Genomic DNA, 14,821 nt, shown 5'->3' with positions numbered 1-14,821 from the left:
TACTTCGTGTACATGTGCTTTGCTCTCTCATCTGATTGTGGAACAGAGATGGAGTTTGCTGAACTCCCTCAAATTCTTCCATCAGCTTGCTCTGGCTGCCCCCCCTTCTGTCCAGGGGCACTGGCTGAGAAAGAAATCACCCTCAGTTGGCTTAATGTTAAGTAGATTCAGACCCAGTTTTCAGTAGGAGTTGAGAGAAAAGAAGACAACTAATGAGGGAGTGGAGAGAAGACAGGGCCCCAGGGAAGGCACTTCTTAGTTGGAGCCCAATTTTCTCAAATGAAATGATGATATCTGCTCTGTCTCACAGGGTCCTGAGGGGATCTGATTAGATGTGCATGTGAAAGTGCTTTGAAATACAAGGTAATAATACAAATAGGCAGAGGGGTGCCTGGGTGACTCAGTGGGTTAAGCGTCCGCCTTCGGTTCAGGTCATGATCCCAAGCTTCCTGCTCAGCGAGGAGTCTGCTTCTCTGTCTCACTCTGCCCAGCCCCGGGTTCATGCTCTCTCGGTCTCTCTCTTTCTCAAACAAATAAATAAAATATTTTTTAAAAATACGGATAGGCAGATCTTTGCAGAAACCAAACAGTGATGACTTTCCAAAAGATCTTCCTGGCTTTTTGTGCTGAACTAAAGCCAGGCCTGTGCTCTCTCGCATGATCACCCTTAACCATCTACTGCAGGATGAGAAGAGTCCAGAATTATAAGTGGGGGATTTGGGCACCTCTAAAATAGGAGGAATTTAGTTCACCAGTGTTTGGGGTTGTTATTTTGTTCTTCCATGGAGGAATAGACTAACAACTGGGGAGGAAAGGAAAGGAAAGGAAAGGAAAGGGAAAGGAAAGGAAAGGAAAGGAAAGGAAAGGAAAGGAAAGGAAAGGAAAGGAAAGGAAAGGAAAGGAAAGGAAAGGAAAGGAAAGGAAAGGAAAGGAAAGGAAAGGAAAGGAAGAAAGGAATCTTAAAAACAGTCAAGGTTTTATAAGACACCTAGGGAGACCAGACTACCTACATAAAAAGAGTGGCACAGCAGAACAAGGCCTATAATATGATTAAATATTACATAAATAGACAGTATAAATCTTGGCACTAAATAGCATGTCTGAGGAAATACAGCAGAGAAGCATGATTCCAGAAGATGCAGTGATGGGTGGTACGAACGGTTGAGTATATTTGGGTTGAACAATCTGGAAAAGGTATATGGGCCAGAATGTGAAGGAAACCAACTAAATGCCACTGCGGGAGTACATCCTCTTCATTCGCTTTTTTTTCTTCCTCAAGGCTTACATAACAAATAGGAAATTTACCTTCAGGAGAAAAGAGAGTTATCTCACACACCAAGTATATGTCTAATGGAAAAGCAGAACAAAGTCCATTGGAGCTGCTTTTTTTTTTTTTTTTTTCTTAAAAATTAAAGTGAGATTTTAGGCCTGCCTGGCTGGCTCAGTCAGCTAAGTATCCAACTTTTTATTTCAGCTCAGGTCATGATCTCAGGGTCGTGAGGTCAAGCCCTGCATCAGGCTCCTCACTCAGTGTGGAGTCTGCTTGAGATTCTCTCCCTCTCTCTCTCCCTCTCCCCCACCATATACATGTGTGTGCATGTTCTTTCTCTCTCAAATAAATAAAGCTTCAAAAAAATTAAAGTGAGTTTTTAGTTCTCTAGATACAAAAGTGTAGAGGGCAAAGAAGTAGGAGTTATTGTCTGCTTGCCTCAAGCCCTCCTGTTGCATGGTTTCACTGAAGGCCCACATGAGCATCTCCCCTCCCTGGGCCCAGGAAAGATTATCACTCAGACACTGGAAATGCACACAACCCCAGAGCCAGTAGGGAATTTCCACTCAAGGAACATGATAACAAAAACATGGAAATCAGAAGGGTCACAACTCCACCCCAGTTATTTTTGCTCCAAATCTTTTATTTTATTTTTAAAAGATTTTATTTATTTATTCATGAGAGACACACAGAGAGAGAGAAAGAGAGAGGCAGAGACACAGGCAGAGGGAGAAGCACTCTCCATGCAGGGAGCCCCATGCAGGACTCCATTCTGGGTCTCCAGGATCACGCCCTGGGCTGAAGGCAGGTGCTTCTGAGCCTTCTGCTGAACCATCCAGGTGTCCCATTTTTGCTCCAAATCTATAGCTCTCACCAGACGATGCTGAATGAAGAAAGATACCCTTTGTTTTACTTTCAAGAAGACATCTGTAGGGATGCCTGAGTGGCTCAGTGGTTGAGCATCTGCTTTTGGCTCAGATTGTGATCCTGGGGTCCTGGGATGAATCCCGCATCAAGCTCCCTGCAGGAGACACCTGCTTCTCCCTCTGCCTGTGTCTCTACCTCTCTCTGTATGTCTCTCATGAATAAATAAATAAAATCTTAAAAAAGAAGAAGAAGAAGAAGAAGAAGAAGAAGAAGAAGAAGAAGAAGAAGAAGAAGAAGAAGGAGAAGAAGAAGACATCTGAGTTAGCCCCTACATATAGGGTTGGGTGTTGCCTCAAAGATTGGAGCGGTGTTTTCTTCTCATTTGAGAATCACTGCCTTACTTAGCGACTCTTATTATGGTAATCTATTATACAGCACAGGTATTTAGGTGTAATTGAGAACCATTAACTCAAAGTTTTGAAAAATATCAGAATAGCTTGAGTTCTGTGACAGGAGTTATGCAAATTTCCCAGCCAGCAAATTGGAGACCCCTTGGTACTAGTTCTAAGTCCCCAGGGTTCATTCTGAGATTTGCTGGTGTCACAATCTGACCCATCAGCAACATCATTCAGAGATGTTTCTAGGGACCTTGGAGTCTGCCTAAAGCCACATGTTCACTTAGGAAATGCCTCCTCAGAACTGTCTCAGATCTGGGATAGGTCATCCGAAGCACATACCTGTCCCAGGCAACCAACGATGTCTGGAGACCGTCAAATGATCCAGACTTTGGTTTTTTTCCTCTTCTCTTCTGGACAGAGCAAGCGTGAGGCCCACAGGTGGGACACCCATAGAGGCAGAGTAGTGTCCTGGCCCTCGGGAATAACAAACACCTATTGGTCCTTTGCTATATATCGGACACTGTCCTTTTTTTAAAAAAAAAAAATATATTTTATTTATTTATTCATGAGAGACAGAGAGAGGCAGAGGGAGAAGCAGGCTCCATGCACGAAGCCTGACATGGGACTCGATCCTGCGTCTCCAGGATCACGCCCTGGACCGAAGTCAGCGCTAAACCACTGAGCCACCGGGCTGCCCTATTGGACACTGTCCTAAGCGTTTCCCAGGTATTACTGCTTTCACCCTACAAATAGGTCATGTTAGCGCAGAGATTAAGTGTTGGGGGCAGGGGCTGGTAAGTGTTGGAGCAAGAACCCTCGGCCACCTCAGAGCCTGAACCCTTAGCTACGATGATGTGATGATGCCCCGGGTCTCCTCCATATGCTCTTTCCTTTCTGCTTCAGGGGTGTGAGAAAGGCAGGAGGGCCTCACCCCGGATCCGTGGGTTAAGATGGTTATAGGATAACCATCCCAAAAGACGTTAAGAGCAGACACTTAGGCCTGAGGAATGGCTGCCCGGTGGCCGTCCAGGGACCTCCAGCGATCCCTGAGGAGCCAGTTTGCTGTGACTGGTGACAGAGTGTGTGAAGTGAACACCCTGACTCCCGGGTGTGTGTGTGTGTGTGTGTGTGTGTGTGTGTGTGTGTGTGCTGAAATACTGAGTAACGTCGAGGTGTAACGTGCATCACCAACCTTACCTAGCCTGGCAGTGTTTGGGGTTTGAGGTTTTGGGCTTTGTTTGTTTGTAGTCTGACAGTTGTAAGCAGGGAAGAAAATTGCTAGAACCCCCTGAGCCCAAACGAAGATTCTTATTCTTTTGTTTTCTCCTCGCAGTTCGTGGGGACCGAGGTCGAGAAAGGGAGACCTCGTGGGCCCCGCTGCTTGGCCTCAGGCTCTGTAAAGTCACAACAGGACAACCAGGGCCCGCCCGGCGGGTTGCAGCCCGGGGCCAGGGCCTGCTGAGCGGCCCCCTCTCTGGTTTTCGGTGCAGAGGCAAATGGGGCGCCCTCTCCCCTCCTTGCCGGCCTGGTGGAGGGCAGCGGGGGGCACGGGGGTACTGGCTCAGCAGGGCTCCCCCGGCTCAGCACACCTCTCGCTTTGGTCTACACCTCCGAAGACAAGAAGTAGCTTGCAAAGGAGATTTTCAGCCCAGTGCATAGGGAATTAAACCCATATTAACAATAAAATTGGTCTGTCGAGTGGAAAAGCTGGACCGGTGCTGGGGTTCCCTAGGCAACAGGCTGAAAATGTTCCTTCCTTAGGAAATCTTTCAACTGGCCATGGCACTTTCCTGACAGCCCCGGTGGCCGGGCTCCGGAAAAGGACCGAAGGCTGTGGCTATAGGACGTGGGGGTGCCCAGAGCTCCCCCATCCAGGGTAGGATGGCCTTTCTTGTGTTCGGATTTGGATCAGAAAAAACGAGCCAGCGGACCCTGATTGTAAATCCATAACTGTGTTGATAAACACTTGACATTCATCGCTGCAGTAAAAGGCCTGGGGGGACCGATGTGCCTCTTCTCTCGGGAACCGCCGGCGCTGTGATGGGACACTTCGTCATCCCTAAGAAATGTGTGTGATGAGCATGTGTTTTTTTTCCAAGTCGGTTTTACACGTCAACCTAGGAGCCTCTCTCTGTTCTGTAGACCAGCACGGGGCAGTGTGTGTGTGTGTGTATGTGTGTGTGTGGTAGTTTTAGAAGTATAACTTCATTTTTTTAAAAGATTTTATTTATTTATTCATGAGAAACACGCACACACACACACACACACACAGAGGCAGAGGGAGAAGCAGGCTCCACACAGGGAGCCCGACGTGGGACTCCACCTGGGTCCCCAGGATCACACCCTGGGCAGAAGGCGGCACTAAACTGCTGGGCCACCTGGACTGCCCTAGAAGTATAACTTTATAAATACATTTTACTTGTATTTATTTGGAAGCCAGACCAATAATGTTAGTCTATCAAGGGCTAAAAGGTTCTTTGTAACCTATTAACTTTGATGACTTTGCACTTTCTGAAAGTTGGTTTTTCAAGTACAAATGGCCTCAGGTTGTTATGTGGTGTGAGGTTTCACAGTGTATCAAGCTGGCTTGAGTACCCACAGGTAACCAAAACTGACCAGATGGAAGCCCCTGACATCTGGAGTGTGGGGGTGTGTTCACGAGCTGCGTGTGTGCTGTTTTCCCTAATTATGACAGCGTAACTTCCTCCTTGCTTTACCAGACTAAATCTCAGCAGTGAGACCTAATGTGTAAACTTCTTGTATGTTTGCTCTTTTCAGTTCTAGGGAAAATCCGCACCGCAGTGGGCAGTGCCCAACTTCTCATGGCCCAGAAATTCTACCAGTTCAGAGAACTGTGTGAAGAAAACCTGGTAGGTAACATTCCCCGTCGCTCCCACTTCCCAGCTAGTCAGGAGAAGAGCAGGTTGTCAAGACTGGTGCCAACTGAAGCAAAACTGATTTTGAGCCACATGAAGGCCTGTTGGACTCTCTCACCTAAGATAGCAAGTTTTCTGACGAATCCTGTTTCCTGCTTTTCTTAAAATTAGAAATATCAGTTTTATATTTAAATTATCTTAGAAGATAAATCCAATCAGATTAAAACTCCCATTTTCTGGTTTTTTTTTTTTTTTTTTTTTAAGATTTTATTTATTCTTGAGACACACGGAGAGAAAGGCAGAGACATAGGCCGAGGGAGAAGCAGGCTCCGTGCAGGGAGCCCGATGCGGGACTCTATCCCGGGACTCTGGGATCCAGACCTCAGCCAAAGGTAGATGCCCAACCACTGAGCCACCGAGGCATCCCATTGTTTTGCTTTTTTTTTATAACAGAAAATTTTCCATCTTCCTGGTTTTCATGCGGCAGCCCTGATTTCATAATTCTTACCAAAATATGGAACTGCCTGATATTTCAAAAATAGTATTACAGAAAACCATTTTGGATAATGATTTTCCTTCCGAAATACCCTCAGTGCCTGTTTCATCATCAGGGTTCAGTTTTAATTCAAGGCCAGAGGTGGACAGCATCGCAAAGGATAGATTCAATCTCCTTGAGAGGGATGAATAATTCATCTTTCTTGGACATACAGAAACCGAATAAAGAAAAACAGAGGTGCCTGGGTGGCTCAGTCTGTTGAGCATCCACCTGTGGCTTGGGCGGTGATCCCAGGGTCCTGAGATCAAGCCCCACGCCAGGCTCCCTGCTCAGTGGGGAGCCTGCTCTTCCCCCTCGTGCTCTCACTCTCTCTCTCAAAAAAATAAATAAAATCTTAAAAAAAAAAAAAAAGAAAGAAAGAAAAACGAAGACACAAAAACACTACTAGCGTCAACATTTTTTAAATTGGCTGCAAAATACAAGGGCAAGAGCTTCCTCACATATGCCTCTTTAAAAAAACTGCTATGATCTCTGCAAATGTTGTTCCATAAGAACAGTGTTTATTGGCCAATTGTTGGTCAGGCTTGCTCTAAAACAAAGAACATGAAAAGCAATTTGTTTATCTTGTGGAAAGTAAAAACATGATCATTTGCAATCTAATTGGCTATGATTTTAGAGTTTTAACCACATCTTGTTCACAAGGACAAATATAGACTGAATGGGAATGATTTATCAAGATGGGGTTCAATCAAGAGAAAGTGGAAAGCATGCAAAAGTTGGTGTTCTCCACTCCTCTGCATCAGGCTTCTCTTTCTGAAACTTCGCTTTTGGGAGCTATCCTTTTCCTCCTCCTCACACCCACCCCCCCACATCTGCAGTTTCTCTTCCCTTCCCTCAGCAAAAATTACCTGGCCCTTTTTCCTCCTTCTCAGAAATTCTATTCCAGATTATGAGATAATATCGATTAGTAAATGTACCGATAAGTGAATCCAACAAATGTTTTATTGAGCTTCACTGTGTGCCACGAACAGAATTCCTGCTAATTTGCGAACTTGCTAATGTGTCACAGATCTTAATTAACATGACTCTTTGCTCTTTAAATGTACAAAAGTTCATATAAAGCTATATGTCTCAAACTGGCTAAAGAATACATGGAAACCCATATATACACACTATAGGGCAAACACAGCACACTTTTTAACAGAATTATAGGATAAGCAGATATATTACGAAGTAGAACACAAACACTGTGCAGATTTTGAGGATGACATTGCAGACAACGTTTTGAAAAATTTGCGGATTTCTAGGAAAGGTTAACTTTGTTAAAGCCAGCTTTTGACATTTCCCAGTTCTTGATGAGTTCACGTGCCTTCACCACTAGAGGAACTTAGTTGGAAATGTGGGCAGCGTGTTAGACGTAGGAAGCAGAACTACACTTTAGGCAGAGAGCCACGGATGATGGCTGATTCAGATCCTGCCCCAGAAGGGGAAGATGGAAAGCCCACTGTGTGCCAGGCACTGTGCTGAGGGCTGATAGATGTATGATCTGGTTCGATCCTCAAAGCGACCCTATGGAGCAGATAGTGACATTATTTTTATGACAGCTTTACAGTTGAGGCAAATGGATATGGGAAAGCTAAATAACTTGGCCAGGAAAAAAAAAAAGATAAATAAATACATAATTTGGCCAGGGTCACCTGGTAAGAGGCAAAGCCAAGACTCAAATCCCAGTCTGTTCAACCTCTGTCCCTGTTTGATATCCCCTTAACCCCAAAATTTCTACTATTGAGTTCTACTTCTCACCCTCCTAGAGGGATGTGGGACTGATCAGTGTCTCTGCCTCCTCTGGAGTAAGAAACATGATTGCTGGGTGGTGGCATTGCCTAGTTCAGAAAATGCAGCTAAGATTGGCCACAACCAGACCCAGCTCTCCTTCCTTGAGTTCTTACCCTGAGGAAGAAAACACTTGAAAGCCCTTGCATGTTATCCCAGGCTAGAGTTTCAGGCATAGAATAAATGGACAAGCATTACTTTTCCCAAACAAACTAAACTAAGGAACCCAGCCCCCTTCATCCTTCCACACCCTCCATCACCTCTGATCTACAAGTCTGGTTCAGTCTCAGGCAAGAACTTGAACTCCTTGTGCATGGAATGTCACATGACCCACAGATTTTCTCCTTGCTTCCCTGTCTGTCCCCTTGACCATGCAGGGGCAAGAGATTCTTGGTGAGGGGAGAACAAATTGCCCACGGTACAGAATTAAACAAACTCTTTGGGCCTACCCAACTATCATGTCATGCATTGCTGCACTGAAACAATTTTGCCAATAGGACTTGTGACCTAAAAGACTTTAGTAAACTCCCAAATATGAACAATTTAGTTCTTAGTTGCTGGGGAGATAAGGAAGACCATAAAACTCTATTTGCAGTGTACTTTGTTAAAGCTATTATCTATCTGTTCTGAACCTAGATGTTGAAAAAAATTTTCTTTAGCTTCCTAAATGAAAAAACTACAGAGAAAGTCTTTAGTTTAGTTCTAGTGTCAGTAGACTAGAGTTTAAACCATACACTTAACAAACTTTAGAATTTACATCTTCCAATGAATTCCAGAACTATGGGTAGTTTTAGAAGTATAACTTTATAAATACATTTATACTTGTATTTATTTGGAAGCCAGACCAATAATGTTAGTCCGTCAAGGGCTAAAAGGTTCTTTGTAATCTATTAACTTTATGATCTTGCACTTTCTGAAAGTTGGTTTTTCAAGTACAAACGGCCTCAGGTTATTATATGGTGTGAGGTTTCACAGTGTATCAAGCTGGCTTGAGTACCCACAGGTAACCAAAACTGACCAGATGGAAGCCCCTGACATCTGGAGGCTCCCATCCAGTTAACCATGAATGCCTTTAGCTACTATTGGTGATAGTGATTAACAATGAGCAGGACACCTTCAATCTCTTAGTTATGTTTTGTCTGGTTTACATCATACAAATTAGTGGTTTATACTCTGTAGTTCCTCTCAGCGATATATGGATGGGGGGGGGGGAGTCAATCCTTAAACACTGAAGAATATTTAATATTACCTAGAAAATGGGTCATTACAGACATCTATGTGTATGTGTAGATATGTGTTCTCACATTTGCTATTTTATGCTATATTTGATTTAAAACTCATTTCCAAATGATTCTGTCAAACTACTTGTATGATAAAATAACTTCCTGGGATCCCTGGGTGGCGCAGCGGTTTGGCGCCTGCCTTTGGCCCAGGGCGCGATCCTGGAGACCAGGGATCGAATCCCACGTCGGGCTCCCGGTGCATGGAGCCTGCTTCTCCCTCTGCCTGTGTCTCTGCCTCTCTCTCTCCGTGTGTGACTATCATAAATAAATAAAAAGTTAAAAAAAATAAAATAAAATAAAAAGAAAAAAGAAAAGCTCTCCTTAAAAAAATAAAATAAAATAAAATAACTTCCTACATTAGTAACATCTTCATTGTTAAACACATAGTACTATAAAAATCCAATTATTTTATTACTCATCATTTGTTTACCCTATTGTTTCACTCAACACAATTGCTAAAACAAATCTTACCATAGATTCATTATCTGTTCTCTGAATAAGTTGGATGGCATGGAGTCAGATTCCAAATCTAATAATAATATATTGTATTTTTCCCCAGAGACAGTATCTTCATTTAAATAGGTTTTAAATGCATCTTGCCATGGTTTTTTGATGTTTGGCCTCTCTCCCCCTATCACATTGATAGATGCTGTATTACAAAAGAAGAGTTTTACAACCTTGACATTTGAGGATCATTGACTCAAAGGGATGAGTGTATAAAATTACCATTTGAAATAGAATCTTTTAAAAAGCATCGAAACCATAGAAAAAGAGAGTAGAAAAGTGGTTGCCAGGAGTTTGGGGGTGGGGAGAAGGGGAGAGATTGTTAAAAAGGTACAGATTTTAGGTTATAAGATGAATAAAGTCTGAAGATTTAAATGTGCAAACATGGTGACTCTGGCTGATACCACTGTATTGTATAACTGAAATTTGCTGAGAATTGAACTTTAAATTCTCTCACACACATACAAAAAGATAAATATGTGATGTGATGGATGTGTTTATTAATTCTACGGGATGCATCTTTTTTTAAAAAAAGATTTTATTTATTTATTCATGAGAGGCACACAGAGAAAGGCAGAGACATAGGCAGAGGGAGACGCAGGCTCCCCTCAGGGAGCCTGATGCGGTTCCATCCCAGGACCCTGGGATCACCCCACCTGAGCCAAATGCAGACGCCCAACCACTGAGTCACCCAGGTGCCCCATGGGATGCATCCTTATACAATGTGTGAATATATCAAACCATCATGTTGTACACTTTAAATATCTTACAGTTGTTATTTGTCAATTCTTCCTTAATAAATCTTGATAGATATAGATGATAGATAGATAGATAGATAGATGATAGATAGATAGATAGATAGATGATAGATGGATGATAGTATTACTATTTGTAGCCTCCCTTTTATCTCCTATTTGAAAGCTGACAGGAACTCATCCCCTTTATGTTATTTGAAATATTTGAAAATACCCCTTTAGTGCTTGTTGTCACAGACTACCTCTAAAGCGTGAATGTTTTTCTTTCTCTTGTACAGAATCCCAATGCTCATCCGAGGCCCACCTCCCAGGATTTGGCGGGGTTCTGGGACATGCTGCAGTTGTCCATAGAAAATATTAGTATGAAATTTGATGAACTTCATCAGTTAAAGGCCAATAATTGGAAACAGATGGATCCTCTTGACAAGAAGGTAGAACAATGTAGATTTTGTATGGTTCATTTAAAAACCTGCACAAACACTGGACAGTCTAAATAGGCTTCTGCATTCAGTCTTGCTGTTTACAATGTGAAATGGAGCTGATATCATATTAATCTCATTGTAATGACAATGTTTACATAGTAATCACTTGGGATATTATCTGTAATATGTTTCAGGCATATTTTTAAAGAAAAACCTGTCTTTGTGAATTGGAAAATGGGAATGTGGCTTTTTTGTTAATTAAACTTTAAGTTAAACCATTTTAGTCACTGGAAGGAACTGCCTCCATTTTGCTTTTTAAACTAAAATAAATGACATCTTCAGTGCATGATTATGTAGAGCAAAGAGTTCAACTTCCTTACACCCCTAGGATGTGTTTCTGAGAAAAATAGGAAGCCCTGAAAACTAACCGACTTTGATAATCATTTCATAAATATAGTAATAAAGAAACCACTGTTGTTCAAGTTTTAAAATATACACCGTAAAGTTTTGCAGTAATCATAAATGTTGGGATTTTTTTTTTTTTAAGAGTTCTACTTTTGGTTGATTTGCCTTTGGGGAATATTGCTCACTGGGTTCCTCATTCAAAAGTTTAGAAATAAAGACTCAAAATCTTTTAGTTTAATTCATAAACTGCAATTTTCACATTTGATTATGGTGGTTCCACCAGGCTCACACAGGTATCCAGTATCCACCGCCCTAGGCTGGCCTGTCACTCTTGACTTTTTTAACCCTTTGCTCTCCTATGGCCTGAGGTCAAACAGTTCCCAAGAGATTCAACTTCTAAAAATTAGGCTTGGCTATTCCCATGAAGCGTTGGTGGCCCTGCCCTTTTCAGATCTCCCTACCCATGGGAGAGCTAAGAGTAATCCAGTCCAATCTGCTGCTCTCCTTCATAGTATCCAGGTTCAAAGGGTCAGTAGACTCCCAGAAGAAATCCGGTCCCAAGGGCCAATGCATAATTGACAGTAGGGTTATTGTCATTGTCCCTCATCTCCAATTCTGTCACCATCAACCTGGGGGTGTTAGTGTTAAGTATGAAAGGATCATTGACATATGTGTGGCCTCTCACTTGGGACCAGACATTTGCACCCAATCTAGTTTTCTTTAATGTGTTTAAAAACTGCCTACTAAATAAGCTTTTAAATTGTTCTTATTTTAAGAAAACGCTACAGATGTACATACATACTGGTAATTTAGTGTCTAGTGTTGATCCATCTAACTTCTCATTCATTGATTTTTTTCAAATATTAGTTTTTTTTAAGCATGAGTAAAGGAAGATATGACTAAAACGTTTCCAATATTCTTACTTTTCAAAATATCACTAAGTGACCCAACAATGAAGATTTAAAATGTCCGAAAATTGTGATGCTCAGAACTGACATATGTACCCTATTGACATTTACACAGTGAGTCATTAGCCAACTTGATTTCTAAATTTTTGTACACTTTGTCTATGACCAGACCTTTTCAGCATCCCATGAACTTGAGGGGAAGAAACGAACAAGCACAATCAGAGTTGGCCAAATACTGTTTGCACTCCGTACCTCCCTTTTCTGTCCACGCAGATTCTACCTTAAGCAGCTGGTGGGCAAACTCCAGGGTAATAAATTTATCTAGGCACTTCACCCCGGCAAGCAAGGAGGATTTGCTGCAATGACTGTGTAAGTGTCAAGACACAAAGAGTGCCCTTTGGAGAATCACAGAATCCCTTTTGTAAGATAACTTTCATGTTTGTGTCCTGAGAATTGAAGGTATTTCACTGAGAATGAAAACAACAGATTCAAGGAGCTCAAAAGCTCACCAACCTACAATTCCTTGGTGGTTTAGATTCATTTCTTTCCCACTGCATTTTTTTTTTTTCCCTGAGACCCAAGTGTTGAATGGCTCTTGTTTTTGCAGTGGCATTGAAAAATATCCAACCATTTCACGGTTTGCTGATGCTGAGGGGGAACTTCTTTCAGTGTTAGATTTTCAGGGCACGGTGTCTGTCCCTGGGATTGCCTTCTGGGCCACCACAGCCATCCTGAAGGCCCTCAGGAGCGGACATCCCAGGGGGATGTGTTAGAAGCCATCCTGGAACTGAATCCAGCCTTCCCTCCTGGGCCCCCTCTCCCCAGGATAGGAACAACCAGTGTCCTCTCTCCAGGGGTGACCCCAGAAAGTATATCGCTGTGCGTTTGTGTGTGATGTGCAAACGGGTATAGCTCACCGTGGCATCAGCAAAGCTACAGCACACACAGGCTTACCATCTCTTCTTCCTCATTTGGACCATTTAGGTTTGGGTGTGGAGCGGGCGTGATGTTTTTAAACTCTGAGCCCAGCTTGCTGCCTTGCCTCCTTAGAGGGGGCGCCGCTGCCCGAGCCTCTCCTCCCCGCCCGGCCCCTCCCCCAGCCCCCCCCCCCCAGCCATCCTCCAGGGAGGATCACACTAAACGTGCTGGGAGCTGCAGCCTTTGGGGGCATTTTACTTACTTATTTATTTTTAAGGTTTTATTTATTCAGGACAGACACAGAGAGAGAGGCAGAGGGAGAAGCAGGCCCCACACAGGGAGCCCGAGGTGGGACTCGATCCCGGGTCGCCAGGATCCACTCCAGGCTGAAGGCGGCGCTAAACCGCTGAGCCACCCGGGCTGCCCTTCGGGGGGCATTTTAAATCCCCACATCCTTCCCTTGGACAGACTAGTTCTGCAGTTCAGCCTTACGCTTGACCTTAAGCTTCCCGGTATTCATTCCCCACCCACCCCCTGCAACTTTTGAATACCCAAGCCAGAATAATAAAGAAAAAAAATATATATATATATATATTTACGGTGTGCAGATCAGAACTAACCACCCTTAGGTTTAAGACAAACAAACAAAAACCGAAAAAAAAAAAAAAAAAGAAAAAGGTGTGCGTGTTCTAACTCCTGACCTATCCCAGTTTTCCCCAAGCTTGTCCTGAGAAGCTGTGTAATGTCCTGAACCTTCTGCTTTGATCAGGAGAGAAGGGCCCCTCCTCCAGTGCCAAAGAAGCCGGCGAAGGGCCCCGCGCCGCTGATCCGGGAGCGCTCGCTGGAGAGCTCGCAGCGCCAGGAGGCCCGCAAGCGCCTGATGGCCGCCAAGCGCGCCGCGTCCGTCCGCCAGAACTCGGCCACCGAGAGCGCCGAGAGCATCGAGATCTACATCCCCGAGGCGCAGACCCGGCTCTGAGCGCGCGCCCCGCCCCGCCGCGCCCCGCCGCGCCCCGCCGCGCCCCCGCCCCGCCCCCCGAGCCCGTGCGCCCCGGAGCTCAGTGACTTCCAGCGTCGCGGTGTAGTCGTCGGTCTCGCAGGAGCCGCCCCCCCCCCCGTAGCCCCCGCCGCCCGGACCGGTTTGCCCACGTTCGCCACCGAGCTTCGCCCCCCCGCGCCCCCGACGCGCCTGCCAGCCTCACCCGGAGAGCCGGCCCTTTCTTTTCTTGGCAGAACCAAACCCACCTGTGTAGAAGTGGCCCCGCAGGTCGCCCGCCATCCTCAGTTCTCCCGAGCTAGCCTGTCCCTAGAGCTCAGCAATATAACACCGTAGGGTATTTCGGAAATCCAGTATCACAGGGTGATCCTTTGGGACTTAACCGTCTTCCACGCGAGAGAAGCTAGGGCTCCGATTCCCTTCATCTCCCCTAAACGGTTATTATTTTGTAAAAGCAGACGGAAATAAAAGCACTTTATTTCCAACCTCAGAAATCACGCCATCTCACCGGAGTCGAGGAGTGACAATCCAGGAGGGGACGCAGTTGGGCTGGGGGTGGGGGACCTGGACGCGTAGCGGGGACCGGGGAAGCAAAATCCGCAGGTGCTGGGGGTACCTGCTTCACTCACAGCTGCACAAACTGCCTCACTGTTACTCCATCAATCACTGCTTCAAATGTTTCAATCAGCAGAAGATTGTAAATTCGATCTTTCAGGGAAATTAATCTATTCTGAAAGGCAATAAAATGAAGAAAGGCAAGGAAGCACTGATAGTTTCAGATAATACTACATAAGGGGGATATTTTCTTTTTTGGTCCTATTATTAAGGAAACTTAGACCTGAAATGTTTTATCAACTTTTATTGTACTATGTGTATTATATTGTTGTGG

At 44.3% G+C, this 14,821-nt stretch overlaps 1 protein-coding gene across 11 annotated transcripts in view; it reads left to right on the top strand.

The window, feature by feature from the left end:
• The window catches only part of DLGAP1 (DLG associated protein 1), a 327,004-nt gene extending 313,041 nt beyond the window's left edge, over positions 1–13,963 (top strand). For 9 of the 11 annotated variants that reach the window (XM_055323707.1, XM_055323706.1, XM_055323710.1 and 6 more), the window contains 3 exons: positions 5,314–5,405; positions 10,561–10,713; positions 13,705–13,963. In XM_055323707.1, the coding sequence (XP_055179682.1) occupies positions 5,314–5,405; positions 10,561–10,713; positions 13,705–13,914 (455 nt within the window). In that variant the 3' untranslated portion in view covers positions 13,915–13,963. Of the gene's footprint in view, positions 1–5,313; positions 5,406–10,560; positions 11,275–13,704 lie in introns of those variants that run through there. The other 2 variants (XM_055323715.1, XM_055323717.1) reach the window with 1 other exon arrangement.
• The last annotated feature ends 858 nt before the right edge of the window (positions 13,964–14,821 follow it).

This window comes from Nyctereutes procyonoides, unplaced genomic scaffold (genome assembly GCF_905146905.1).
Source record: "Nyctereutes procyonoides isolate TBG_1078 unplaced genomic scaffold, NYPRO_anot_genome, whole genome shotgun sequence".
Classification (NCBI taxonomy): Eukaryota; Metazoa; Chordata; class Mammalia; order Carnivora; family Canidae; genus Nyctereutes; species Nyctereutes procyonoides.
This window is presented reverse-complemented; position numbering and strand designations above follow the sequence as displayed.